The sequence below is a fragment of the Podarcis filfolensis genome, assembly GCF_964270895.1.
Source record: "Podarcis filfolensis genome assembly, chromosome: 8".
In the NCBI taxonomy this organism is placed as follows: domain Eukaryota; kingdom Metazoa; phylum Chordata; class Lepidosauria; order Squamata; family Lacertidae; genus Podarcis; species Podarcis filfolensis.
Window position 1 is genome coordinate 41,275,365 of NC_139611.1, and position 26,675 is coordinate 41,302,039.

The window sequence follows — 26,675 nt, forward strand, 5'->3', positions numbered from 1 at the left end:
TGTCCCACGTTCCTGAAAGGTGGGGAACCTTGCAATCCAAGGGCCACATTCTCTTGTGGACAACCTTCCAGGGGCTGCATGTCAAATGCAAAAATGGGCGTGGCCTTTGCAAAAGTGGGTGGAGCAACTTTATACCAAGCTGGGAAGCTACTTTGTATCAAGTCAAACCACTGAGTCCATCTATCTCAATACTGTCTACACTGACTGGCAGCGGCACTCTGGGGTTTCAAACAGGGGACATTCCCAGTCCTACCTGAAGATGGCAGGGATTGAACCAGGGACATTCTGCATGCAAAACAGATGCTCCACCACTGAGCTGCAGCCCTTCTCTCTGTGCGTTCCCACAATCCCAACAGAGCATCAGCTGCAAAGTTCTTCAAACTGGTGCTGTTATCAAATCATCATGATGTACAGCACCTGACACCACCGGGGTGCCTTTTAACCAGGTGAGTTCTCAAGGCGGTTTGCAATGACAATTTAAATATTTTCTAAAAATAACATCAGCGAGAGTTCAAATGAAATGACAAGCAAATAGCAAAACATACAAACACCCACACACAATTAGAGTCTTGTGTCTCCTTGAAAACTAACACAGTTGTTATGATCAGTGATGTGGGATTTCAGGAATATTTTGAATTGGAAGATTTTCCTTGAATTGGAAAATTAGAGTAATTTCCATCAGAAACTTTTCTGATGCTCTAGATAGTAATCTTATTTAGCATGCTTATTATGCTTGTATTTAGTATTGTAATTTAGCCGTATTTAGTATTGTAATTAGCTGTGATTCCTGCAATGGTCTGTCCCAAAACTACAATTCTATGATTCCACTAAAAAAGCTTAAAAAATTGCAATTGGGCAGGCATGACAGTTTCAGTGCATTCAACTGGCATCCATCCATTCATTGCTACTATGAATTAAGTTCTAGGGCCAGATAGAAAGGCCTGGAGAACATAATGAAGAACATGGGGGGAAGGGAAGAAGGCAGCAAACATCATACAAATCAGCGGATAAATTTAATGATCACAGGAAAAGCTAATACGTGGCACAACAGCCAGCGATATCAGTTTTAAGAAACTTATTTACCTTGCCTGTTACCAAAGATTGTCAGTTGGAAGCACTGCTGCCAATTTAACACATGCATGCAGACTCAACACGCCCTTTTGGCCACTAAGAAAGTGTTCCTTTTGGCACCACGGGAAAGGACATGAACTTGGGGTGAGCAGGAAAGAACCCAAAGAAATTGGAGGGAAAGACAGACAAATACTATCCCCCGATCACAAGGGATGTACAACTGGAACTACCTGCGAAGACTGCATTTCCCCCCAAACTCACTCCAGCCCCTAAGCTGAGAACTGTGATTTGGAACACCAGGCTCTTGGGAAGTCAGACTGTAACCTGTCTCCTTGTTGGCCAAATCAGGGAACTATTGAGGGGCTGGGGGAGGAAGAAGAGAACCAGCCACTTCCCCCTTGGCTAGTCTGGCTAAGCAGACCTCCCTCTGGCTAGTCTACATGTGAGCTGCAGCTTCTACAGGAAGCTACATTATAATGGACTACACCATTGGTCCACCAGTGGCCTTCTAGAGATCACTGGACTCAAACTCCAGTCCGCCCCAGACACCAAGGCCAGGGATGATGGGAGCTGTAGTCCAACAACAACTGGAGGGCCACAGGTTCCTTATGCATTTACACAAATGGCTTTCCAAGTCTCCCATTTTTTTCCTCAGCCCTATGACCCAAGAGATGTCAGGGGTTGAATCTGGGGCCTTCCACACATAAAATGGGCTGCTCTTGTGACTTGGAGTTCATTGGCTATTGCATGACACACATGAGTGGGGTCTAGTGCAGGGAAAGATTATTATTTATTGCATTTATATCCCACCCTTTCCTCCAAGGAGCTGAAGGCAGCATACATGGTTCTCCTCCTCACTGAATCCCCACAACAACTCTGTGAGGTAGGTTAGGTTGAGAGGCAGTGACTGGCCTAAGGTCACCCAGTGAGCTCCATGGCCAAGCAGGGATTAGAATCCTGGTCTCCCAGGACCCAGTCCAACATTCTCACCACCCTGGCTCTCACACGACAGGTGCACTTAGATCATCCCTGACATGCTCCTGAGGCTGAATGAAACTGGACTCCAGCAACAACTGGGATGCCAACTGGATGTACATCTGTCACCCTTCAAATTGCTCTTTCAGTATTTGCCAGTTTGCAGCAATGTCAGGCTAAGAAACACAACTGAACCCTTTAGCCAAGTTAGTATATTCTATTTCCATACAAGTCCAAAGGCTGCCATCATGCAGAGCGATCTGGGCTCCAGTCCACAAAAGCTTTATGCCACAACACGTTATAAGCCTTTGAGGCACCACAAGATTTACTCTTCCTCCTCCTCTTCTTCGTTTGTGGGGCAGGGGGCGTTACCTCCGGATTGAAAGATATCTTGTTTCATTATCAAATTAGTTTAATTGGTTAATTAATCAATTGATTCTGCAGAAGTCTGCATGTAACTAAACCAAGAGAGAAAAACACACTTCATTTCTTCGTACATGCAGATGGTAAATGTTTCAACAGGTGCCATTTCAGAAGAGGCTTCCCACCTGGTGAGATAGAGTAGAATGCCTCTTCCAAGATATGAAGACAGAAGTCAGTGGGCAGCAAGTCCAAGGTTGAAAATAGTTCTTTAGAAAGTGTTAACCAGGGATGTCTTTTTCAGCAATAAAGAAGTTGTGTTGTTTTTTTAAAAGCAGTCCATCTAACGAGTTAAAAGCTGCAGTTCTTTTGGGTGTGTTTTGCTGAGGGTGGGCATTTCATAAAAGTCTGACATCAGCAAGCACAAATTTAAATACTTAGCTCAGTTCCTGAAGGGCTAGTTCCTAAGTACTTGAAACCATTTCTCATGAAGCTTGGAATCACTTATTCTAATAATTTGCGTATTACACATATGCCAACCGTGTGTTGACTGCAACATCAAGGGACAACTGCAGCATACAAATGGGCTACCACTGATAGAACACAAAATCGCCATGTTGTATATTTCCACTTTAGCTCAAGGCTATTGCCATTCTAGGCTCTACTCCAGGGTTAACTAACCTGCGGCACTACAGACGTTGTTGGACTCCAGCAATCAACCTCAGCCAGCAAGGCCAATGGTCAGAGGAGTCCGGAAGCTTCCAGAGGGCCACAGAATAACAACTCTTGCTCTGGACGGACAGAACTTTCACATACCACAGGGCTTCTCAGCAGAGCCTGTTCACACATTGAGCCGCCAGTCATCAAGTGACAGCTGTAGATGCTTGTGTGAATCAAGAGCTAATTTTCAGACTTGGCGAGTTGTGTGGGGAGAGTAAATGTGTTTGCATTCATAACAACCGAGAGACAGGGCAATATTCAGAGAGATTATAAAAACAGGAGATTAACGAATTAGAGAAAAAAGCATTTCCTTTCTCTGCTGGCAAATGAGAGATGTCACCAAAGCATGTTGATGTGAGAAGAGAAGAGATAACAGATATTTTGGAGGAGAGGGGGGGGAAGGCAGTGGAAGGCCCTTATCTGAAATGACTCAGAAGCACTCATTCCTTAACCCTATTCCAGCCCAAGGTCAACAGTTACATTCCTGTCAGTGTTTCATCCTTTCAAAAAACAACAACAAAACATTGCTATAGAACAATGAGGAATCTTCTTTGGCCGAAGCATGTTAAAAGCAGTTACTCCTTCCTTAGAAAGGCAGCACAGCCAGAGTTGAGGATAGCGGTACTCAGGCAGAATTCGTTCTGTTCTGCCCAGAAAAACTATCCCCTGATAAAAGGCAAAGGTTGGCATTCCCACATCTCCCACACCCTCAAGTGTGCAGAGGGAAGGCTTTCTAAGGCTGCTTTCCAAGGAAACCTGGAAGGCTTTCCAAGGCTGAGGGGCTTTAGTAAAGAAGAGGCAGATGGGCAAGACCCAGATAACTACCGACAGGTGAGCTTGACATCGATACCAGGGAAGGTCCTAGAACAGATAATTCAACAGTTGGTCTGTGAGCATTTAGAAAAGGATGCTGTGATTACTAAGGCCCAGCATAGGTTTCTCAAAAATAAGTCATGCCAGACCAATCTGATTTCTTTTTTCTTTTTTTGATGGAATTACAAACTTGGTAGATCAGGGATATTCTCGCAAGGAAGCTGGTAAAATGTGGGTTTAACGAGGCAACTGTTAGGTGGATTTGTAGCTGATTGACTGACTAAACCCAAAGAGTACTCATTAATGGTTCCTCGTTATCTTGGAAAAAAGTGTCAAGTGAGGTGGCACAGGGATCTGTCCTGGGCCTGTTGTTGTTTAATGTCTTTATAAATTACTTGGATGAAGGAACTGGAGGGATGCTCATCAAATTTGCAGATGACACCAAACTGGGTGGGGGAGCTAATGCCACAGAAGACAGAATCAGAATTCAAAATGGCAAACTGAAGAACTGAGCGCAAGCTAACAAAATGAATTTCAATAGGGACAAATGTAAGGTTCTGCACTTAGGAAGGAAGAACCACACGCACAAATATAGGATGGGGGACACCTGGCTTACTAGCAGTACCTGTGAAAAGGATCTAGGGGTCTTGGTGGACCACAAGCTTAACATGAGTCAACAGTGTGATGCAGCAGCAAAAAAAAGCTAATGCTATTCTAGGCTGCATTAGCAGAAGTATAGTGTCCAGATCAAGGGAAGCAATAGCACCACTCTATTCTGCCTTGGTCAGACTGCACCTGGAATACTGTGTCCAGTTCTGGGCATCACAATTTAAGAAGGATGTTGACAAGCTGGAATGTGTGCAGAGGAGGGTGACCAAGATGATCAAGGGTCTGGAAACTAAACCTTATGAGGAGCGCTTGAAGGAGCTGGGGATGTTTAGTCTGGAGAAGAGGAGACTGAGAAGAGGAGATATGATAGCCATCTTCAAATATCTTCAGGGCTGTTACATAGAGGAGGGGGGATGCTTGTTTTCTCCTACTCTGGAGGGTAGGACTCAAACCAAGGGCTTCAAGTTGCAAGAAAGGAGATTCCGACTAAACAGTCGGGAAAACTTTCTGACGGTAAGAGCTGTTCAGCAGTGGCACAGACTCCCACAAGAGGTGGTGGATTCTCCTTCCTTGGAGGTTTTTAAGCAAAGGTTGGATGGTCATCTCTCATGGATGCTTTAGCTGAGATTCCTCAAATGAAAAGGGTAGAGGGCAACGTGGATACACAGAGGAGCTTTTAAAAGCTCCCATAGGAGGGACCTAAGGGATTTGGCAGGTGGGGCAGGGCAAGTCCTTCATAAAAAAAAAATTCAAAACAAACCAATCAGAAAATAAGAAGTTATTGACTGGCTCTCAGCTATGACAATCACCACATGGCTCTGAGAATTTATTTCCATTGGCTGGATGTGAATGGGAATGCTTTGGCATGGTTCCTATGGGACCAAATGAGGCCAGTGGCCATCGAGAAGATCCTGCCCTCCTCAAGTTATTTATCAATTTAAATTTGAATGCCACTTTTCCATATAAATATTCTCAAAGCAGTTCACAGCGAAACAAAATTAATAAACCAATACTTCATTACAGTAACAATCAAGCACTAAATCATTTCAAGGCCTAACATGACAATCCAGCAATAACTCACGTAACGTGCAGACATTATGACATTTTAAAGTCACCATAAAACAAACTAGCAATCATTTAAATATATTAAAGCACATTAACACATTGAAACATGCCAGCTAACGACAAATAAAAGCAAGCGTCCCAATGTAATTGTAGATCAACAATAATAAAAGCAGCAGCCACTGTGAGGTTATACCAAATGGCCCAAAAACTAAACAGTCCATAATATGTGTCATAAAGGCTAAAAATTGGACATTTATATATAAGTGCTAAAGGGACATAGGAAGCAACCTTCCCCAAAAGACGTCCCTTCATTAGTCCATCTAACTCAGGGTAACTTTTGGCCCACTGAGTTCAATATGATCTGCATTAGCCTTAGCCAACCTGGTGCCCAGGGCCAGCCTAACTATGAGACAAGGTGAGGTGACTGCCTCAGGTGGCTGGATCAATAAGGGCAGCAAGTCCAGCCTCCAAGGAACGCATTGTCCACTGCTGCTACTATGGGGGCAGCGACAGCTGTGGTGGGCTCCTTGGGGGCCAGATCCGCCACCTCCTTGGCAGCCCTCATGCCGGTTCTACGGCAGCCTCTTGGTGAATAGGAGGTGCTGCTGGTCTCCCCCCACCCAGTATTAGAAACTCAGGTGTAGAAGCTAGGTGCCAAATGGCTCCTTAAACCAAGGTTACAGTTGCCAAAATGTCTAGTTGCCATTTGGGGGCAAGACAGCTCTAAAGTATTGTTTTTCAAATGACTGTGATTGACTATCGGTTAAATATCTGGCGAATGACAACCTCGAGAACTTGAAGAAAAGTCGCTTGATCCAGGGACAGTCCATATATATATATATATATTGCCCTATTCCTATCTCTTTCTCTTAATGGTGACACGGACCATTCATAACGCAAGAATGTTCTTCACAACTGTGAGCAGGGCTGTAGTGGGGAGGTGAGGGTAAGTGAAGACGAGCTACAACAATTAACTATAATGTTATTCACCGCTCCTGCACAGAAAAAAGCACTTGGGTTCTGGAAATTCATTTCAATTGTGCAGATAAAATATAACTGATGGAATTCTACAGGATGGGGCGGTATTAGTGTGTGAAAACAGTCCAGATCCAACGAACTGCAGGCATGTACCTACAGATGGTGGAGATGTCAGGCGCCATCCAAGTGCCCAGACATCTTCACATGGTGCAAAATGTGCTTGGCAAAATGTGCTGCCACCTCCAGAGAGGAAATGGCAGGGGCTGCCCTCTGGGGTCTCCTGGGCTCTGCACACCCCCACTGTGATTCAGAGGGGGGGGCCCTTTCCCCCACCCTCCGACAGCCTTTGATTCCCACTTCACCCATCGGTTAAGGTTGATTTGATTACCCACCCACCCATTTCCAATGCAGGTCTTTAATCCCCTCTGTTCCTGATGTAGATTGTCACTCACCCCTTCTTCCCTGGCAGGCAGGCAGGTGTGTCTGGGGTGTGTGTGTCATTTTGTGGTTTGCCTTCGGTGCCTAAATGCTTTGGGCCGGCCCTTCTGGTGCTCTTATGCCCCCGCCCCTCCCAGCAGCTTTTCCATGACTGGCACCTCCAGCACACTCTCAAATTTCAAAACCTGTCCACTTGTCTAAAGAGTTGGTGACCCCTGGCCTAGGTGAACTAGCCAAGAAAACCAGTCATTAAAAACAAGCGGATGCATTTTTAAAAGCAACAGATCACATAATAAAAGACTGGGAGCTTTGAAACTGTACACACACACACACACACACACACAGAGAGGGGGGGGGAGAGAACCCCCTCCTATTTTATATCCAGTTTCACCCTTCACAAGTTCTCCACTTCATTCCAATACAGAGATTTATTCTCCCCCACAACTTGGCTTCATTTTCTCAGTTCCACCCAGGAAGGAAAAAGTTAATGTTATCCTTAAAGACAGGACTTAAGATTATACAGAATTAATGTCAAAAATCACACACATACAGTAGGATGATCAGATGCTGCTAAGATGTAGCTTAATACCTGCCCTGATAATGTTACTGGAATATAGTTTTTGGCTTGAGTGATCAGATGCCAGTTTTGAGAAACTAGCGTGCAACCCTGCAACAGTCTGGGATTAAGTTAAATGTGGTGCTGTCCTGAACTTTGCAGCACGCCGTGTGAACTACCTGGAATACTTTGCTTGTAGCAGAATGCTGTAATCCTAAAATTGACTCCCACAGATCAGAGATGTGATCAATCTCCATTACAAAATCTGCAGGTTAATCTACAATGTGAAATTTCCCTGGCAGGGTTCCCTTGGAATGCTGACGTCTGCTTTGATGCACATGTAATTGGGTGGCTTCCAGGTAAGTTTTACTCAGTGTAGACCCACTGACATTAATAGGCAGGACTAACTTAGGCCCACTTAGCCCAGCCCATTAATGCTGTTGGGATCTATCATGAGTAGAACACAGCAGGATTTTACCTGCTACTTCTGATTGTCAAAATCAGCCCCAATTAAGAAACACTTGTGGATACAATGTCTGGTTTTAAAATTGCAAAACGGCTGTTGAGCATGATTAACTGGAACCTTCTGAGCGCATAGCTTCTAACAGAAGCTCATGCTCACGCTCTGGAAAAGGAAACTGATACAAAAGGTCCATTCATGAACCCAAATATCAACAAACCAAGTTGGAGGCCGCGGTACATTACGCAAGGCTCTCGTTGCAACATTGGCCTGCTGGACCCATCCATGCAATTCTTAGAATCTGGTCAAGTTACAGTGCCAAGCAGAGAAACACAGAACCACGCAGCTTTTGGGGGCTCCCAAAAACCAGGCTGACTTCCCCAGAAACCCCACCAGTATAAATAACTGGCCCTCTTTATCACCAATGCACTGAGGAGGATCAAACTATCAACACCCTAAACCTCCCCTCTGGAAAAGGCAAATTAAGAATCTAATTGCCATCTCTGCACCATCAGAACTTCTCCCTCCTTGCTGTTTCCCAAGTCCTTTGCATCTCACCTGGACAGCTTGCAATATGCCTTGGAGGAATCTTTTACTCCCTAGGTGGCCGCTGACTCAGAGAAAGGAAGGCTGCTCTCTTACCAAACAAGAGAAAGAGTTGACGCTTCTTTGTACAGTTTCTGGGGCAACCAGATTTTGTACTGTGGATTGTAGTCTCTGTTTTATTTTTATAAATATTTATTAGAGTTTTCAATTTTATACAAACAAAAAAGAAAAAGAAAAAAAAAATATTAAAAACAAATCAATTTCAATATCAATTTTCAATAACATATTTCCTTGACTTCCTCATACCTCCCCTTCTTGTTTTCTAGTTCAAATTGTTTATCCAGCAAATCCTAATCTCTTAACATTCCATTTAACTAACACCTTATTTTCCAATCAACTTCTTAAATTTTGTAACTTAAACAATATTTATACCAATTCTTTTTACCATAACAGCTAGAGACCACATAAATTCAATCCAGCATCTTTCAAAGTTCATTAATTTTGCAATGTTTCTGTAAATAGTCCTTAAATTTCTTCCAATCTTCTTCTGCCGACTCTTCTCCCTGGTCGCGGATTCTGCCAGTCATTTCTGCCAGTCCCATACAGTCAATCAACTTCATCTGCCATTCTTCCAGAGTGGGTAGATCTTGCGTCTTCCAGTGCTTTGCTATAAGTATTCTTGCTGCCGTTGTAGCATACATAAAAAAAGTTCTATCCTTCTTTGGCACCAAATGGCCGACTATGCCCAAGAGAAAAGCCTCTGGTTTCTTCAAGAAGGTATATTTAAATACCTTTTTCATTTCATTATAAATCATCTCCCAGAAGGCCTTAATCTTTGGGCACGTCCACCAAAGGTGAAAGAATGTACCTTCAACCTCCTTACATTTCCAACTGTGGATTGTAGTCTCTGGACACACTAGTAAGGGCATAAATTATCACCTGGCAGAGGCTGCACTGCCCCAATACCCCCAATTTCATATTTAAAAGCAATTTACTGGGCCCTATAGCGGCACGTAAACTTGAAAGCATTTTGATGCTATCAAGCAAAAATTTAGAAGCTGGAGGAGAGAGGGAGGCAGATTTGAGCAGGATTCCCAATAGGCAGGGTGTAGAATCTGGCTTTAAAAAAAAAGTGTTTTTAAAAGGACCAATGACTGTTTCTGAGTGAACAGCTGGACAGCTGTGGCTAGTAAATCACTCACACTTGATTTATTAGCAAGGGCCTTGCTAGAGCCTTTAAAGACTTTGTACGTAGCCACAAAATTAGCACATGCTAATTTATATGTGCCGATTCAAGTTTCGGCTGACTGGCAGAAGGAAAGTTGCCCGCTAAGAAAAGTAAAATGAGATTTAAAAAAAAAGAAAAGAAAAGAGGGAGGGTACTCCTGGGCCACACCATAATAGCATCCCTGCTTATTAGGAGCAAATGAATGGAAGAGTAGCTGCTTAATGACCTACAGAATTCATACATTTTGAGAAGGGAGGGGAGGGCTCATACCAAATTATCCAAAGCAGATTACACTAAACCACCATCCCTGAGTTTAGGAAAGAGAATATTTTTTCCTACTTAAAACAGCAAGTTACCTTCCACCCATCCCCAAGCCTTTCTCCTATCCCTACTGCTTGGAAATATGCAATATGTGCTAACAAGAGATGGGAGAGAAATAATCTTGCCAAGATCTTGGGGGGTGGCAGCAGAGGAAAATTAGGAATGGGCAAAAAAAAGATGCCAGACAGGGGTCTCCTCCTGCTGACAATGCAAAAAAATTGAGGGCACAGCCAGGATTCTGTACATCCTTAAAAATATAAAATAGACCCTCCCACATGTTTAAAAATGGAAGCTCAAGCATGCATCTTTCTGGCCCCCGAGGAAAGATATCCAGGAAACTGTACCTATCAGTATTGTTGTAGCCAAATCAGGAACCAGCAGCATTAACTTTGGAGCCATCCCTGCAATGCTCTTATGCGCCGAGAAGCTGCCAGTGGGCATGTGCTTGGAATTCTGCAGAACGGGTTCTGCTACCAGGCAAGCATTGCCAAAGCCAGATTATGCAGCAACAGAGGATGCCCACAGCCTCCCTTTGACTCCATGCTCACAAAGAAAAAGAAGAAATGGAAGCATCAGAAGCTGCCTTGTACCAACTCAGACTGTTGGGTCCATCTGAGTGCAGAACTCTAACCACTGAGTTACGGCCCTTCTCTCCCCTCGTTGAGAAAAAGTAGCTTCCTTTCTTCCCTCCCTCCCTCCTTCCTTTTTTCCTTTTTTGAGGACTAGTATCATGCAGCGACTTGAAAGTCTAAAAGTTCACATTGTTGTGAAAGGTAGGTAACTAACCTAAGCAAATAATAAGTTCCAAGCCAAGCCATAGGCCACTGGGGGGACATGCACGATCACACTATGAAAATGCTCAAACTGCCCGTGACAGGCAGCAAGCGAGGAGCAAAGGGGGAATTTAAAGCTAAAAATAGATGCCAGACTGGCTACTGCAGCCTTTAAAGAGTGGGTGAAGAAAAACACCACCCTGCTTACTTTCTCTAGAGCTATGGCATTCATGACCAAGGAACTCAGAAACATTGCCAGCATACCGTATTTTTCGCTCTATAAGATGCACATTTTCCCCTTCAAAAATTAAGGGGAAATGTGTGTGCGTCTTATGGAGCGAATGCAGGCTTCTTGGCTTCCGTGATAGCAACACGAAGCCTCCGAAGCGCAGTGGGAGTGCTCCTGCCACGCTCCGGAGGCTTCGCGATGCTTTCGCTGAAGCTTGGAGAGTGAGAGGGGTCGGTGTGCACTGAACCCTCTCGCTCTCCAGGCTTCAAAGATAGCCGCCTGAAGCCTCGAGAACAGGACTCTCCTGGCTTCAGCGAAAGGAACCTGAAGCCTCTGGAGCGCAGTGAGACCTCCTGCTGCGCTCCGGAGGCTTTGGGTTCCTTTTGCGGAAGGGTAGGTGCCCCTTCAGCTAAGGCGCAGTGCCCCTTCAGCTAAGCGGGAGGAGAAATGGAAGGGACTCCATTTCTCCTGCCGCTTCACTGAAGGGGGGCTGCGCAGAGAGGGGGAGAATTTTTTTTTCTTGTTCTGCCCCTCTAAAACAAGGTGTGTCCTATGGTCGGGTGCATCCTATAGAGCGAAAAATACGGTAAATCACAGGCAAAGCCATTTTGAAGGTGAATTGGTCTTTAGGACCACAAGGAGGATTCAAAAGGTAGCCCCAAAGTGAGTGTGAGAGTAACAGCAGAGGTGAATTCAGAAATCATGCAGTAGTATTAAAGAAGGGTGTTCCATGCATGCACAGTGTGCATTTATTTATTTACAGATTTATAAGCCACACTTTCACGTAAAATATTTCAAGGATGTATACAATCTAAAACAACCACCACCACCCCACAGTTAAAACCATTTAAAGGGTCAAAGACATCTGTAAAGCTAGTTGGCAAATAATCTCAGGTTTGAATGGCCCGTCTGAATGATACAGTGCTTAGAAGGCATCGAACGGACAACAGGGATGACTCCTGCTGAACTTCTACTAGCAAGGAGTTCCACAGGGCACGGCCGGCCACACTAAACTCTTGATCCCTGTTCAGAGTCGGCTAAACTTCAGGAGGCATGTGGGCTCACCAAGTGTCCCATCTTGACCATGAGGCCAGCTAAAGCCACTCTCATACTTCTGAAATTAAGGGTCAGGCCTTGAAGGACGAAGCATCTGGGGAAAGCAGCACGCTCTCAAACTGATTCCTAATTTATTCCTCCAAACTTCCCATTCCCAGTCACTGCAGCTTCAAACAAACGCACAAACTCCCTCTGAGCAAACAGGACCGTGAGGTCTGTCTGTGGCAGGAGCTGACACTTTTACCAAAAGCAAAGACTCACATCAGATTTGCATCAACACAACAAATGCCAGACTGGAACCGGTGAGCTGGGTGGGGAGAGAAGGAAAGCTCTAGTAACCGTAAGAACTGAAAACACAACGTATTTTGGGTCCCCCTCCCCCCCCCCCATGCACCACAAAGCTAAGCAAAAATTGCTGCAAGAACCAGCCCTTTCCCCGTTTTCTTCGGCTGAAACCTGTCATAGAAGTCATAGATAGAATTATACAGCTGGAAGGGACCCTGAGGGTCTGCTAGTGCAACCCGCTGGAGAGCAGGAATCCTGCCCACAACTCTCCCTGGGTGGGCAGCCAGAAACCCTGACCCGTTGTGCCACCTGACACTTTGACTGAGAACCCATGGCCCCTTGGGTGCTGTTGGACTATACCTCCCAGCAGCCCCCAGAACCAGCATGTCCTGTGATCAGGGAAGCTGGGAATCACAGTCCAACAAATTCTGGATGGCCCCACTGGTAGAGTTGGGCCAGAATTTCAATTTTGGCTTCTTTCGATTTCTTTCTCATTTTTTCAGTCTTCTCCATCAATTTTAGATTTGTTTACCAGTTAGTCCTCATGGCATTTCATTTGCATTTTAGTGTGAATTTCTCCTAACATGCACTTTTTATATGCAAATGTTCCTAATTTCTCCAAACGGATTGCATTTTGGTGTGTGATTTTTCACCAATATGTGCATTTTTAATGCACACTTTATCACAGTGTGCGCATTTCCGTATGTATTTCTTGGCTGGAGATCTGCTACAAAATTTGTAGGAGTATGAATTTCAAAGGAGGGCCGCATCTCTATTCACAGGTTGTTTCGGAAAGTGTGAATTATGTTGGTTCGCCTTTAAATACAAACTGAACCAAATTCCTCCCCCAATATCTGCCAGAAGTGGGATGTTTCCTCAACTACAGCAAGGCTTGCTCCTCCCCTACCCCAAAATCTCAGGACCTCCCTCTTAATTAGTGCTGTCACCTTAATAAAGGAATGTTAGCTGGTATTTAGTCAAATGGTTCATCAAATGTGCACCAGCATAAAACAATTCTTCTAACACACAAACCACCCTTTGTTTTTAGACCATGCACTAATGCTTCATAGCAAGCATCATCTTGAAAGCAGAAGGGAAATTTGGAATGCCTATTGGAATGATGGTGCTTCCTGCCTGCAGCTTGAAAAAACTATTTTCATTAAAAATTATACATGTGCACACACACACCTTGGCAGGATCTTTTTAAATCAATGAACAGTGTTCTAATCAGTAAGACTGCGGCCCAATAGCTCCACTGTAGTCAAATAGGGCTTAATGTTGGAGTAGACATATATATACACAGGACAGAATAAATCAGATAGGAATCAAATAAATAAGTAGTTGCATTCATACCAGCAAGACATTCAGGAGCTGGCAGGGCCCATATGAGACTCAGCTCAGTGACTGTGTACATGCTCAGCAGGCAGGCAGTCCCAATTTCAGTCTCGGATATCTCCAAGTAAAAAGGATCAGGAAAGTCCGGAGAGCCTCTGCCAGCCACTAGGAAGACCAAGGGTCGGATCCAGTAAAAGGCAGCTGCATAGACCCCCTTTGGGCATGTGGGAGGGGCTCCATAGTTTGGTGCCAGTCGCCCAGCTGTGCCCCTATCTGGACAGGGACAGCCTATCTTCTGTTGTCTATGCTCCATCAGCCTCAAGGTTAGATGACTGCAATGTGTTATACATGGGGCTGCCTCTGAAGACAGTTTTGGAAACTTCAGCAGGTGCAGAATTTGGCAAGAGGTGCGGAGGGCAGCAACACAAGAGTGGGCCTTTTCTGCTGTGGCTCCCAGCTTGTGGAATGCTCTCCCCAGGGAAACTTGCCAGGCGCCTTCATTGCATATCTTTAGGCACCAGGCAAAAACATTCCTCTTTTCCTAGGCCTTTGGCTAATTAAACTATCTGTGCCTTTTTATACTGCGGGGGGTGGGGTATTGTTCTTGTTTGTTACTATGCTACGTATTTTTGTGTTGTAAAGCACCCCGTGATCCTTGAAGCAGAAATTTAATAAATAACATAAATACATAAAACGTCGCAGCTTCCCATGTCCTTAAACGCTCCACACTCAGCAAGAGCAGTACCCTCCAAAAAGTATGTTTGCTTTAAGAGTCTGTTAATTGGGGGGGGGGGACTATGCAAATAGTTTCAACAAGCATCCTACACCATGTGGTGTGTTTGTGTTTGGGAGGTGGTAGAATCTGGGATATTCCATCTCCTAAACTGCCCAAGGTTCCTTGAAGCTGACTTGCCCGACTTCCCTTTACCAGCAAGGCAGCCAAGTAGGGGTGCAAGAGATTAAGCTCAACCCGTAAGCAAGAGCCACTCAGTCTAAAGCGTTGCAGCAGAGAGGTCAGACCCAGGACAGGAGTCGCCTAACTGCCAGCTAAGCGACACCACCGTACCACAGCTCAGGGACTATCCACAAGCATTTAAGACTCGCCTTTCGAGTTTATTAAAAAGACATATTTGCTACACTTAGCAGAATGGAAGATAAGGATCTAAAAGCTTACTTCGAACGAAGCAACATCTGGGGCTGATAAACAGACCCAGAAGAGAAATCAAGTCTAAAAAGAAAAGAAAAAGGACACATTATAGTACACATTATATATATATATATATATATATATATATATATATATGCGCGCAGGCTACAGCAAGAGTGTGGGGAAGGGCCCAACCTCTCTCCCCTCCCCATCTCAATCAGATAATTAAAATGCCTGCATTAATCACATTTGCAATGGAACAAATCGTTGGAGCCCTCCTGCCTCCCCTTTCCAGGGTCTGTTATTGTAGTAGGCGAATCCTGCTGCCGTCTGTTTGGTAGAGATAAGGAAACCTTTATCTTACTTGGCAATCTTTATCAGAGGAGAGATCGAGTCCCTCGCTTATCTGCAGCTCAGATCTGCTTCAGCAGAAAGCAAAAAACGGAAAGGGGGGAGGGTTTCGGGGAACGGGGTGGGGAGGCGAGAAATGCTCCTACAAAACTTTGCAGACAATTTCTGCCTCCGTGCTCCCACAAGAGAGTTTTGCTTTGTTTGGAGAGGTGTGTGTACGTGCGCGTGCGTGTTTTTGTTTTTGTTTAAAAAACATTAAATGTGCACAACCACCCAATCGCAACCAGATCAATCTACAGGCTTTTATCATTCCCCTCAATCTAAAGAGCCCAGGACTGTAACTGCTTGCAGAAACGCATATACACAGCTGCCAAGAGGTTTGATCATTTTCTGTGTGTGCCCACACTCCCGTGTTTGAAGTTAATAAATGTAACCAGTTATCTCGGCTAGGGATCAGCTCCCTGACTTCTTCTCTCTTTTTTATTTTATTATCAGCTGTCCACAACTATCAAACAGCAGAACAAAAGAGAAGGAGAGAGAGAGAGAAACAAAACAACTGGTGCCAGGGTGCACCTTGAGGTTGCTATGTAGGTTTGTCATAAAAGAAAAGAAAAACCTGATGGGAGGAGCAGAAAACAAAAATGAAGGATGAAGGGTGGACGAAGGTATTAAAATAGTCTTTATAGTTACGGTTGCAGTTATCTGATTGACTTGCAGCAACCTTGGCGCGGGGGGGGGGGCGGGGCGGACTAAAACAACAACAACTAGCTAGTCGATTGCCAGGGCAAAAGCCCAGGAGAACACAGAAAAGTGGGTTTAAAAATTAAAGCCCCGGCATGGCCTGATAGCTGGATGTTCTGATCCCCTTATCGGAGTCACCATCAGCTCCCAGTTACAATCAAGCTTTTACTGTCTTAACTCAACGCAGCATCTACGCTCCAGCCAAAAAGGAAGAGGAATGAAAGAGAGAGAGAGAGACGCTGCGCTTAAGGCTGCTCTCTGAAAACCCTTAATAGTGAAAGCAATTACGTGCCAAACCTCCACAGGGCGCTTGCCACCGCTGGCTGAACCGGGGCAGGGGGGAAGAGCATCCAGCAGCTAGCTGGGGTCAAAGTTGCCTTGTGTTTTACCGGCTCCATTCGTGGCCAAAGCGGTTGGAAAGGCACCACAACTTTGTTGTTTGGGGAAGGGGAGGTGCAAGTAAAAGGGGAGAAGGCAAATGGAGTTCTGTAAAATTACGCACTTTGTGTTTTTTAAAAAGCGGATCCAACAGAGACAAGTTTTCCTCCCTCTCTTCTAATAATACCAGAGCCAATAAAGTTGGGTGGTGGGAGACTCAGGACAGACAAAGAGGACTTCGCCCATCACTTTGTTAAAATATGGAATTAGCTGCCATGGGACATAGTGGTGGCCACCAACTTAACAAGCCTTAAAAGAGGATTCGAAATGCCTCTGAATACCAGTTTGCAGGGAATCACAATTGGACTTCCCATTTCAGCATCAAGTTGGCCACTGTCAGCAAGGGATGCTGGACTAGATGGGCCCCCAGCAGACCAGCTCTTGGGATGTTATCATCTTCAAGCACTTTGGGAGGAAACTGTTTCCATCAGGCTATGGGGCACTAACTGCCTTTCTTGCTTTGGTAGATGACCTCGACCAGGAGAAACACTGTGGCACTATTGATTCTCCTGGGCCTTTTGGTGGCTTTTTAATAACCAACAGCCATAGTATCCTTCAGCAGTTTAGGACAGGATGGGAGCCTATGCTTGGCCAGGGTTCTGCTCCTACCTCGGAAGGCGGCAATACTGGGAAACTTCTCCTGTTCCTGGGGTGAACTGTCCTACAGAGTTTTGAAGACTCCCATCCTGTCTCCCATGCTTTTTAACAGCCACATGCTGCTGCAGCGGCGGCGGCTGCGCAAGGTCATTCAGGGGGCTAGTATGCTGATGACACCTGACACTTAGCTCTATTTTCTCCTTTACTCTCATCATCAGGTTTGGCTCTGGAAATGGACCGCCCAAAGTCGGCATAAGATGAGGACAGATGAACCCAACATCCAGACAGACAGGAGAGTGATGCAAATGCTATACAGGTTGGTTGACCTAGATATGTGGCAGGGATGTGCGACCGGGATGCACACTCTCAAAGAACCATGTTGCCGTGTGAGAAGAGTGCTCCGGGATGTAGCCTGGCTTTTCATTTCCTCCCATCGTGGTGGCATACATCTGGTTCTTTAGCAGTCACCCACCCTAACACTGATCCAGATGTGCTAGGTTTAAGCACGGTGGTGGCCTCATGCGCCTTCACACCATACTCTGGCTTTTAGAGACTCAGCCGTATTCTGAAGAAGAAGAAAATAAGGAAGAGCCCTGCTAGATCCGTCTGACAGTGCATCAAATCCAGCATCCTGCTTCTACAGGAGCCAACCAGAAGCCTCCAGGAATCGGAGAAGCAGGGCATGACAGGAACAGCCTTTCCAGCAGCTAGGATCACAAGAGAGCTGCCTTCTACCAAATCAGGCTATTGGTCCATCAAGCACAGTATCACCTACAGTGGTAGAAGCTCTCCAGGACTTCATTTGGGGGGCACTACACTCCCTTCCTAAACATGCTAGGGAATGAACCAGGGACCATCTGATGCAATGGAGATGCTCTGCTACTGAGTTACAAATGTCTGGTCACAGCTGGTATTTAGAAATAGACTACCTTTGCACCTGGAGGTTCCATACTGCCATGACTAGTAGCCATCAACAGCCCCTTTCCTCCTCCATTAATTTGTCCAATCCCTTTTAAGGCCATCTTGATGTATCTAACCTATCAGGTTAATTATGCACTGTACGATGGAGGACTTCCTTTTTGACAAAGGTGCAGTCTATCATGCTTTGGGTGCCTCTCAACCTGGGCATTGCCATGTGCCACACACACAAGGCTTGTCACTGAAAACAGGTGAGAAGCTGGTCTGGAATGAGGCTGTTAACTCCCCCCAGGTGCTCCTTTTGATCTTCTCTAGTTTGCTCTGGGCCAAGTGGAAGGCCCTGCATCTTCACATTTAACAGCCTAAATCCACCCCAGCCTGCATGGCCAATGGTCAGGGATGATGGAAGTTGTGGTCATAAGAACATAACAGGAGCCCTGCTGGATCAGACCCAAGACCCACCTAATCCATCAATCACCCTGTTCTCACAGTGGCCAACCAAATGCCAGTTGAAAGCCCAAACTTTCCAAAAGGTCTGGAGGGCACTAAGCTGGGGGAGGCTGTCCTAAATGCTATGAACCCAGGATAATTCAGGAAGTGTATCACCATATGTACACATGATGTACAAAAGCATGTCTGAAAAGCTGCTGCTGCCACAGTGACATTATCCTTTGCCACAGTCTGGGCCTTTTTAGTAGGGAGTCTGCCACAAGAATCCTCTTTCACCAGAGATGCCTGGCGTTGGACACTGAGCCTTTCTGCATACAAAGCAAGAGCTCTAAACAAACCCTTCACAAACATTTAAACTTTAGACAGAGAACTATTCAAAAGGCCTTTGTGGCAGAAAAATGGCATTAAAAAATAAAAAGGGTCCAGGAAATGGGATCTACCAAGTCCTAATTATTGCAGCAGCCAAGCCTCCCAGCCCTCAGCTGGAGGGACTTGTCTCTCAAAAGCCATGACATCTCTCCCAAAAGGATTCTGCTCATCAGACTGCAACATTTCAATAACGGAACAATAGCTTATGAAATATTTTTCAGAGGAAAAAAAGGGGCGGAATAGTACCTCTTGAGATTCAGCAAATACTAGCTAGAAGTTCCTTAAGAACAGAAGATGAGCTTGCTGGATCAGGCCAGTGACCCGTCCAGCATCCTGTTCTCAGAGGGGTCAATCACATGCCTGTGGGAAGCCTGCAAGTTGGACTTGAGTAGCACCCTGCCCACTTGCGACTTCCAGCAAACTGGTATTCTGGGGCATAATCCCTCTGACAGCCATCGGTCTTCTGCCAGCCAGTGCAGCATGGGCTGGGTAACCTGCAGCCTTCCAGATGTCACTGGACTACAATTCCCATCATCCCTGACCACTGTCCATGCTGCCTGGTGCTGAAGGAAGATGGAATCCAGCTGACGCTGGAGGGTCAAAGCTTCCCCAACCCTACTAGGCCACAGTGAGCTAAAGGAGCAGTATAAGGGTAGAGGGTCTGCCTGGCATCAGCCGTGATACAATTTTCTCTCCAAAGTAGTTTTTCTTAGGCCAGCACATAACATAAGCTGGCTTTCAAACTGCTCTGCCGACCTTTTACCGCTGTTTGGATTTGACGCTGGGTGGTGGGCGATGTGGAGCAGACAAAGGGAAGAGTTCCTTTAGACAGCACGTCATTGTAATTCACAACCATGAAATGCAGCAATGGCCAACAATTTAAGACAGGGTTGGGACAGATTTGGGAAGTGTAAGGCTACTGATGGCTTGCAGCCACAAAGGCTATACTCTACCTCCAAGATCAGAGTCAGTACGCTTTTCAATGCCTCTTGCTGAGGAGGAACAGGGCTTCTTGGCACCTGTTCGGGAACATCACCTTGCCTACTCCTGGGAAATGGGAGGCTACACTACACAAGCCTTTGGTCTGGTCCAGGAAGGCTCCTCTTCTTGAGAGCTATAAGAAAGAAAATGCTCTGGTTCCAAGGCTGGGCCCTTCTCAGGTTGCACTTTTACTTCTTATTGTATTATCATTTTTATTGTGCACTGCCCTCACTTCACAAACACCTCAGCTGAGGGGTGGCCCCAAAATAAACAAACCATAAATGACAGATGTGGTTAAACTCCAGTGGAAATCGGAGTGACCTTCACACCGCCAGTGGTAAGGGACAACTTTCTTAGTCATCTCCGTAGTGAACAGTCACGGCTAGTAACTGCTGTGGCGCTTCGGAAGGCACACACATCCTCCGCAGGATGGGACAGAAGGAGAACTGACTCTTTGCACATACAAGCCCACCAGGTTGATTGACTGACATCTTCCTAGGAAGGTGCCTTAGAATGAGTCGGACCACTGGGCCGTCTATAGGGGCAGATCCACACCATACACTGAAAGTATATCCTACACACATGACTTCTGCCCGCCCCCAAGAATCCTAGGAACTTCAGTTTGTTAAGATGCTGGGAACTGTAGCTCTGACGGCTAAACTACAATTCCCAGGAGTTTTGGAACGAATTGTGTGCTTTAAATGTTTGACTTCCCCATGGCACGTTGACTAGGAGTGGCTCCCCAGGACTTCAGGCGGGGTTCACTCCCGGTCCTACTCGAGATGACCTGCAGGCAAAGTGTCGCCTGTGGCAAAGCCAAAAGTGAGTGATACCAGCCCCCCGGGGCACTGAAATTACCTAGGGGGCACTAAGAGGCAAGTGGGTGCTTGGAGGGGGGTGCTGGAGGTGTAAACGACTATCAGATTTGAAATCTGGCATCACTGGACCAAGTTCATAAATTTGGTTGAATTAATTAAACCAAATAGTTTTATAACTGAATTTTGAATAAATGTGCAGTGTTTGGGAACCACTAGTATAGCATTTTCCTATTTAAAAAATGCAAACAAACGGCTGCATATCTGTGGCCTGAGAAGCAATTCATTATCATAGTAATAATAATAACTTACACCAACTAGCTGGTTAAATATAATCCAGGGTCTCATCTTCATCTAATCACTTTCTGTCAATCTCCCAGGCTTCCTCCCCCTCCTTTCAAATTTATCTGCATTTCACATCAGGCATTGGGGGGAGGGGGGGAGATTGAGAATAGAAATGGAGCCAAGAAGCAGTGAAGCAAACTCAAGTCAGCAGATATGAATCAGGAAGGCAGAGATGATCTGACATCTACTTAAAGAAAAAGGAAAAAAAGGTCTGCAGCTCAGTTACAAGAGCCTTAACTCATGCATACTTTTCTCCCCCTTGAGAGAAAGCAAAGTAACAAAAAGAACAATTTTTCTAAACACCCACGTATTTCACTGCCCTGTGTTCTTGCTGACTGCCATTTTCATGCCAATGGAGGGTGGGGTGAGGACAATAAAGGGTGCCTATCTGCCATCTCCAACCCCTTCATCAGTTCTGGCCATCTCTATCTGGCCTCCCATCAACATCCTCCACTTTATCATCCCTTCGCATCTCTGAAGAAACCGGAGGAGGAGCCGCAGCAGCCTGGAGCTTTCAAGTGCAAGTCAGCTTAATGTATTCACAGAGCTGCCCATCCCTGCAAACATCCCAATCCATCTTCGGATCACCTTTGGCTCCTTATTAAGCGGAGAACAGTGCACGGGGGTGACAAGAAAGGAGCTGGAAATTAATGCACAACAGCAGCTCAGAAAGACCTAACAACTCCTGGCAAGACAAAACAGGGTGGAAAGTTGAAAGGAGAAAGGGGGGGGAGAGAGAGAGGAAGACACACCACCCAAACAAACGGCATCTTCCGGAAGATGGAAGCCACGGGATCTCTGCTAGGCATGTGCCAGGGGGCGGCTAAGAGGCCTGCAGTCCTGGATGGCGCCACTTTCCTCAGCCAAAGAAAAGAAGCAGGCAGATCACTTTGCGCCTTTCCTAAGCCCACAACTGAAGCAGCACTTCGCCTTCCTTGCAGACCCCAGCCTGCCTGTCATTAAGAAGTTTCCCTTCTTCTTCTTCTTTTAAAGGTCCGCACCCAACACCGGATAATTCACAATCCTCCAGTTACACAAAAAGAAATGAACGAACGTGACCAGCCCCTCAACCCCCTCGTGAACTTCACTCTTCGTGTACAGATTACGCACGTCACGGGATCATTTGAGGGAATCTGGGAGCATTTCGCACAGCACAGCTGAATGCCAAAAACATCATCGCAGAAACCCCTGGGGCTTAGCCTCCCGCCCATTCTCTTCAAGCGTTCCAGATATAATCCCACCTGCAACCCATTCCTTCTAACTAGGAGCTCATATGCCTAATCCCAAATATTTCAAGGGAAAGATGCGCTCTGCATGCGCGCAAAAGCACTCATTATTGTTTCATATGTTCCTGGAGTGAAACCTGGGGAAATTAAAGAACTGGGGCAGGGGAGGCATGGGGGGGGGGCGAGTTAAGCTCATATTGAACACGGGAAATTCCTCACATTGGTTTTCCACTGGGTGGAAATCTGTCAAATTGAGCCAATTCCCCTTGTATAAGCGGTTTAGTAGCCTCTTTTCAACCCAGCAGGATCTCAGATTGTTACAAACTTATTATTGTATAGGAACGTGTTGCCCCACCAAGCTCAATACAGTCTACACTGACTGCCAGCAGCTCTCCAGGGTTTCAGGCACTAGTCTCTCTCATCCCTATACCTGGAGATGCTGGGAAGGGGAGAGAACCTGGGACTTTCTACATGCAAAGCAGATGCTCTCCCACTGAGCTATGGCTTTTTCCCCCAAATAGAAGACAACCAAAATAATGAAGCAGCTGATGGCATGAAAGTCCCTCCCCCACAAACAAGGGGAGTGGCTAAAGCAAAAAAAGTTGTTGTGAGGCAAGGAAGAAGTTGGATATTCAGAAAACTTAGTGGAAATTGCAGGGGTGTGTGCAGGGGTAACTATCACCCTAAAAAAAAAAAAGTTTGCTTTGTTCTTATCAGTAAAAGGAATCACCTCAGGCAGGCAAACAGGTAGATGCAGCTTAGTATAGCAATTATTTCCAGGGGAAGATAAAGCAATATTATCACATGGGGCCCTGCTTCCCTATCCACACACACATCTCTCTCTCTCTCTGCCTTATCAGCGGCTAAGATCTGTTCAGGAAGGAAGGGAGCAGAAAAAAAGCAGTCAAACCTGCCAGTGGGAATGTTCCAGTAGTTGATATTAAAATCCCCCGTGCCCCCCCAAAACAAACAATCACTTTCCTAGATGGCTGACCTGAATCCAGACTACCTTTGATTGATCAGTTTGAGAACCTCAAGAGAACTGTTTGATCCAGAGACACCAATATGAATGCCCAGGAGAGTTAAACTTGCAGAGAGGGTGGTGCCTAACATTGATGTTCCCGGATATGGAAATCATCAAGGATTACCAAAACTTAATTGGGTTATGGATATGTGGAGCGGAAGCATCAGGGAGGACAAGACAACCAGCAGCACAAGAGCAAGGAGGAGAAAGAATCAAAGAGAACTTGTGGGAATGGAGCATAGGAAGGTGCTTCATCCCAAAGCAGAACGTTGGTCTAATTCACTCAGTACTGTCTACTCTGACTGGCAGCAGCTCGCCAGGGTTTCAGGCAGGGGGTGCCAGGGATTGGACCTGGAACCTTGAAAGCACCCCCTGGTGGTTCAGCAATAAAAACTGCTGGCACATTTGCAAAACTAAGCAGGGTCCAGTATGGTTTCAAACTGGATGGGGGACAGTGTGTGTTGAGACTGTTTGGACCAGATGACCTTTGAGGGGTCCCTTCTAGCTCTCTACATCTCTATGGTTTGATGGCCCTTCCCACAACCCAGCAGAGTATTAAAATGTACCTTTTAAAAAATACAGTTTTATTAATTTCCAATATATAACAACTGCAAAAAAGAAAAGCGGGGGAGCGTTGGGATTTTGTAACATGTACCTTAAAAAAAACTTTATTTTTTTTAAAAAAATAGTCAAGTGAAACCAAAACTATTTCCTTTTCTCCAGATGCAGTAATAGTTACTAAGAAATGACCAAGTAGGAGATGTAAAATAGGGAAAACGTCCATGATTGGTCCAAGCATGGCCTATGCAAGCATCCAACTTTCACATAACTCTTCACCTGATTGGGAACCCATTATCAGCAGTGAGCTTGCTCCTGCACCTTGCATGTGGATACATTCTCACAGGGGCCTCGCTTCCAGTGATTTCCAGCAACACAATTCTCTGTATCGGACATTATCAAATAGAGAGGGTCCTCCTTCAATGAACATCACGTCCACAGCATGCACCTCAACTGTCCACACCTCCAAAGGCCACAAATACAAATCTCAATGCCTCAATGATGCACATGCGAAAGCATTTGCCTTGATGAAGAGTGCTGTGAAACTCACAAGTCTACACCCACCTAGTTCAGAAGATATAATCTTCTCACTTCCTTTTTCTGTTATTCCTCCTCCAGGGACAACAAGCTCATCAGGATAAAAATGAGGAGTACCAGAACGCACTCTGCAGACACTCAGAGGCAGGTGTTTTTAAGGCACCAAATGTCCCAGGCACAGATAGTTAAAACCTAACCAGGGTCTGAGCCCCTCAACTTTCTCCCCCCTCCAAAAAAAATTCCTAAGGAAGACCCTCTCCCAAGCCCCCTCCCCTTTAAAAACACGCACAGCCAACATTTGCAAAAGTCCCTCAAGATGAGGCTTCCTAATGCAAGAGGAGATGGGAGTGAGTCAAGCGCGAGATAAGATCGCAATTTCAGCCCATCCCGACAGGGCGATCTTATCAGGACGGGACTTGCAGAAAGGAATATTTTAAAGCCTTTATCTCGGCTCTCATCAGGGGCGGCTCTATCGGCCTGGCGATCGCACCAGGGAAGGAGGAGAGGAGGGGGCGGGGATGGAGCAGGAAGATCGGGGGGCAAAGGACATCGCGCCGCCAACCCCCAAAAGGGGGGACTTCTGCCGCCACGGAGCCCGAGAGAGACCATCAGCGGGTCGTCTGGCTTGCAGGCTGCCGCTTTCTGAGGAGGCGCTGGGGGGAGCTTCCAAGAATGGTCATTGTGTAAATAAGAAGCATTGCTAGCGAGGGTGGGGTGGTAGCAATTCCTCTTATCCGGGGACAAACAAGGAGCGACAACGCCGCCGCCCCCCCCCCGCCTCCATCTACAGGGCAGCTGTCAAAATGACGCCTCATCCCCCCCCCCCGCAGACTGCCAAGTTCGTTCCCACGAGGGTCAAGTAAAAGGCAGGCGGTTGAGCAGCGGGGGAGGGACTAGAATGGGATCGCGCAATCCCCCCTCCCGCCCGGAGACTCTTAGGACTGACCTAAAACCTAAACCAGCAAGGAAGACTATTGGGAGGGGGATGGAGCGGGGAGGACCCGATCCAGGAGTTGCATGGAAGTGGGACGTGAAACTGACCCGAAGCCTTCGGGAAAAGGTAAAGATCAAAGTGGTGGAAGCGTGGAAGTGGAGAAAAGAGGACGGTCCCTGGCAATTAGCCCCGCGTCGAAAGGGTCGGGGACAGAAAGCCCCCCGCCCCACAGACACACGCCTTGTCACTCCTGGATAATTGGCGGCGGCGAGGGGGGGGGTGTCTAAGCGCGCCGCAAGGCAGGAGTATTTCCCAGTCAGAAATATACAAGGGTGGAGGGAGAAAACCTCCGGGGAAGGAGAACCCTTCAGAGTTTGGCGGGGTGGGGGGAGAGGAAGAAGTCTCCAAGCACCAACTCTGAGTACATCTGGAAATTGGGAAGGCGCGGGGGGAACCGCGACCACTAACTTTAGATGCATTGGCCATGGGGGGTGGGGGGGACAGGACACAGAAAAGCAAATAACGAAGAAATTAGCGGGATGGGGGGGCACGTTACTCCGAGCCCGGGCGGGAAGCGGCCAAGAACGGGGTGTACGGGGGAGGGGAGCGGGCGGACAGCAAAGTTGTCGGGGAGGCGGCGCTGCTCACGTTTGATCTGCCGGGGCTTGCTCTGCTTCCTCCTGGACATCGCGGGGCGGCGGCGGCTTCGTCTTCCTCTGGCGGCGGCGGCGGCTGCAGAGGCAGGTTGGCGGGGGGCGGCCGGCTCGCGGCTCTCATGCCCACCCGGCGCTCCCAGGGCTGGGCGGCGGGCAAGCAGGGCGAGCTGGCCGGGAGGAGGAGGAGAAGGAGAAGGGCTGCTCGCCCGGCGGTAGCGCCTTCGTCGCTCTCCTCCGCGTCGTCTTCTGGTGCTTCCCGCCGCCGCCAGCGACGGCGTCCCCCGCTGACGATCCGGCACTCGGCGGGCTCCGGCTTCCTTCCCGCAGCGCCGCTCTCTCGTTCTCTTTCTTCCTCCTCCCGGCTCCCGTTCTGCAAGATTTCTACGGGGGCTTCTGCGCGCGTGTCTGTTTTTTTCTCAATGGAACCTGAAAATGTATCAAACCCGCCGAACGTTCCAAAGGGGCGTGGTCTCGGAGCGAGCAGGGCCCAGCCGCAGCCGCTCATAGGGCAGCCGCTCGGATCCTAGCCACGCCCACCGGATAAGGTGGATGCAAGAAGGGGGAGTGGGCGGAGCTGCAGCCGCGCGGAGAGTAAATTAGGGATTGGGGAGATGTGAGGACCCGAATGGCATAGCCTCCGCGGTGATTCAACCCATCTGATTAATTCATTGCTCGCGTTCTATATCTTGCCTTTCCTCCGCGGAGATTAGAATTGGCTTCCATGGTTTTTCTCCCCACCCGAAGCCTCTTATCCTCACACCAACCCTGTG

At 46.8% G+C, this 26,675-nt stretch overlaps 1 protein-coding gene and 1 long non-coding RNA gene across 5 annotated transcripts in view; one reads left to right on the plus strand and one right to left on the minus strand.

Annotated features, from left to right (window-relative positions):
- The window catches only part of ZFPM1 (zinc finger protein, FOG family member 1), a 114,058-nt gene extending 87,722 nt beyond the window's left edge, over positions 1-26,336 (minus strand). For 3 of the 4 annotated variants that reach the window (XM_083626227.1, XM_083626225.1, XM_083626224.1), the window contains exon 1: positions 25,898-26,336. In XM_083626227.1, coding sequence (XP_083482353.1) covers positions 25,898-25,937 — 40 coding nt within the window. In that variant the 5' untranslated portion in view covers positions 25,938-26,336. Of the gene's footprint in view, positions 1-3,087; positions 3,107-25,897 lie in introns of those variants that run through there. The other variant, XM_083626226.1, reaches the window with a different exon arrangement.
- Positions 3,723-20,826, plus strand: LOC310769668. Its single transcript, XR_014551784.1, has 2 exons — positions 3,723-3,957; positions 17,311-20,826. It is a non-coding gene; the product is annotated as an uncharacterized lncRNA (long non-coding RNA).
- Positions 26,337-26,675: the final 339 nt, after the last annotated feature.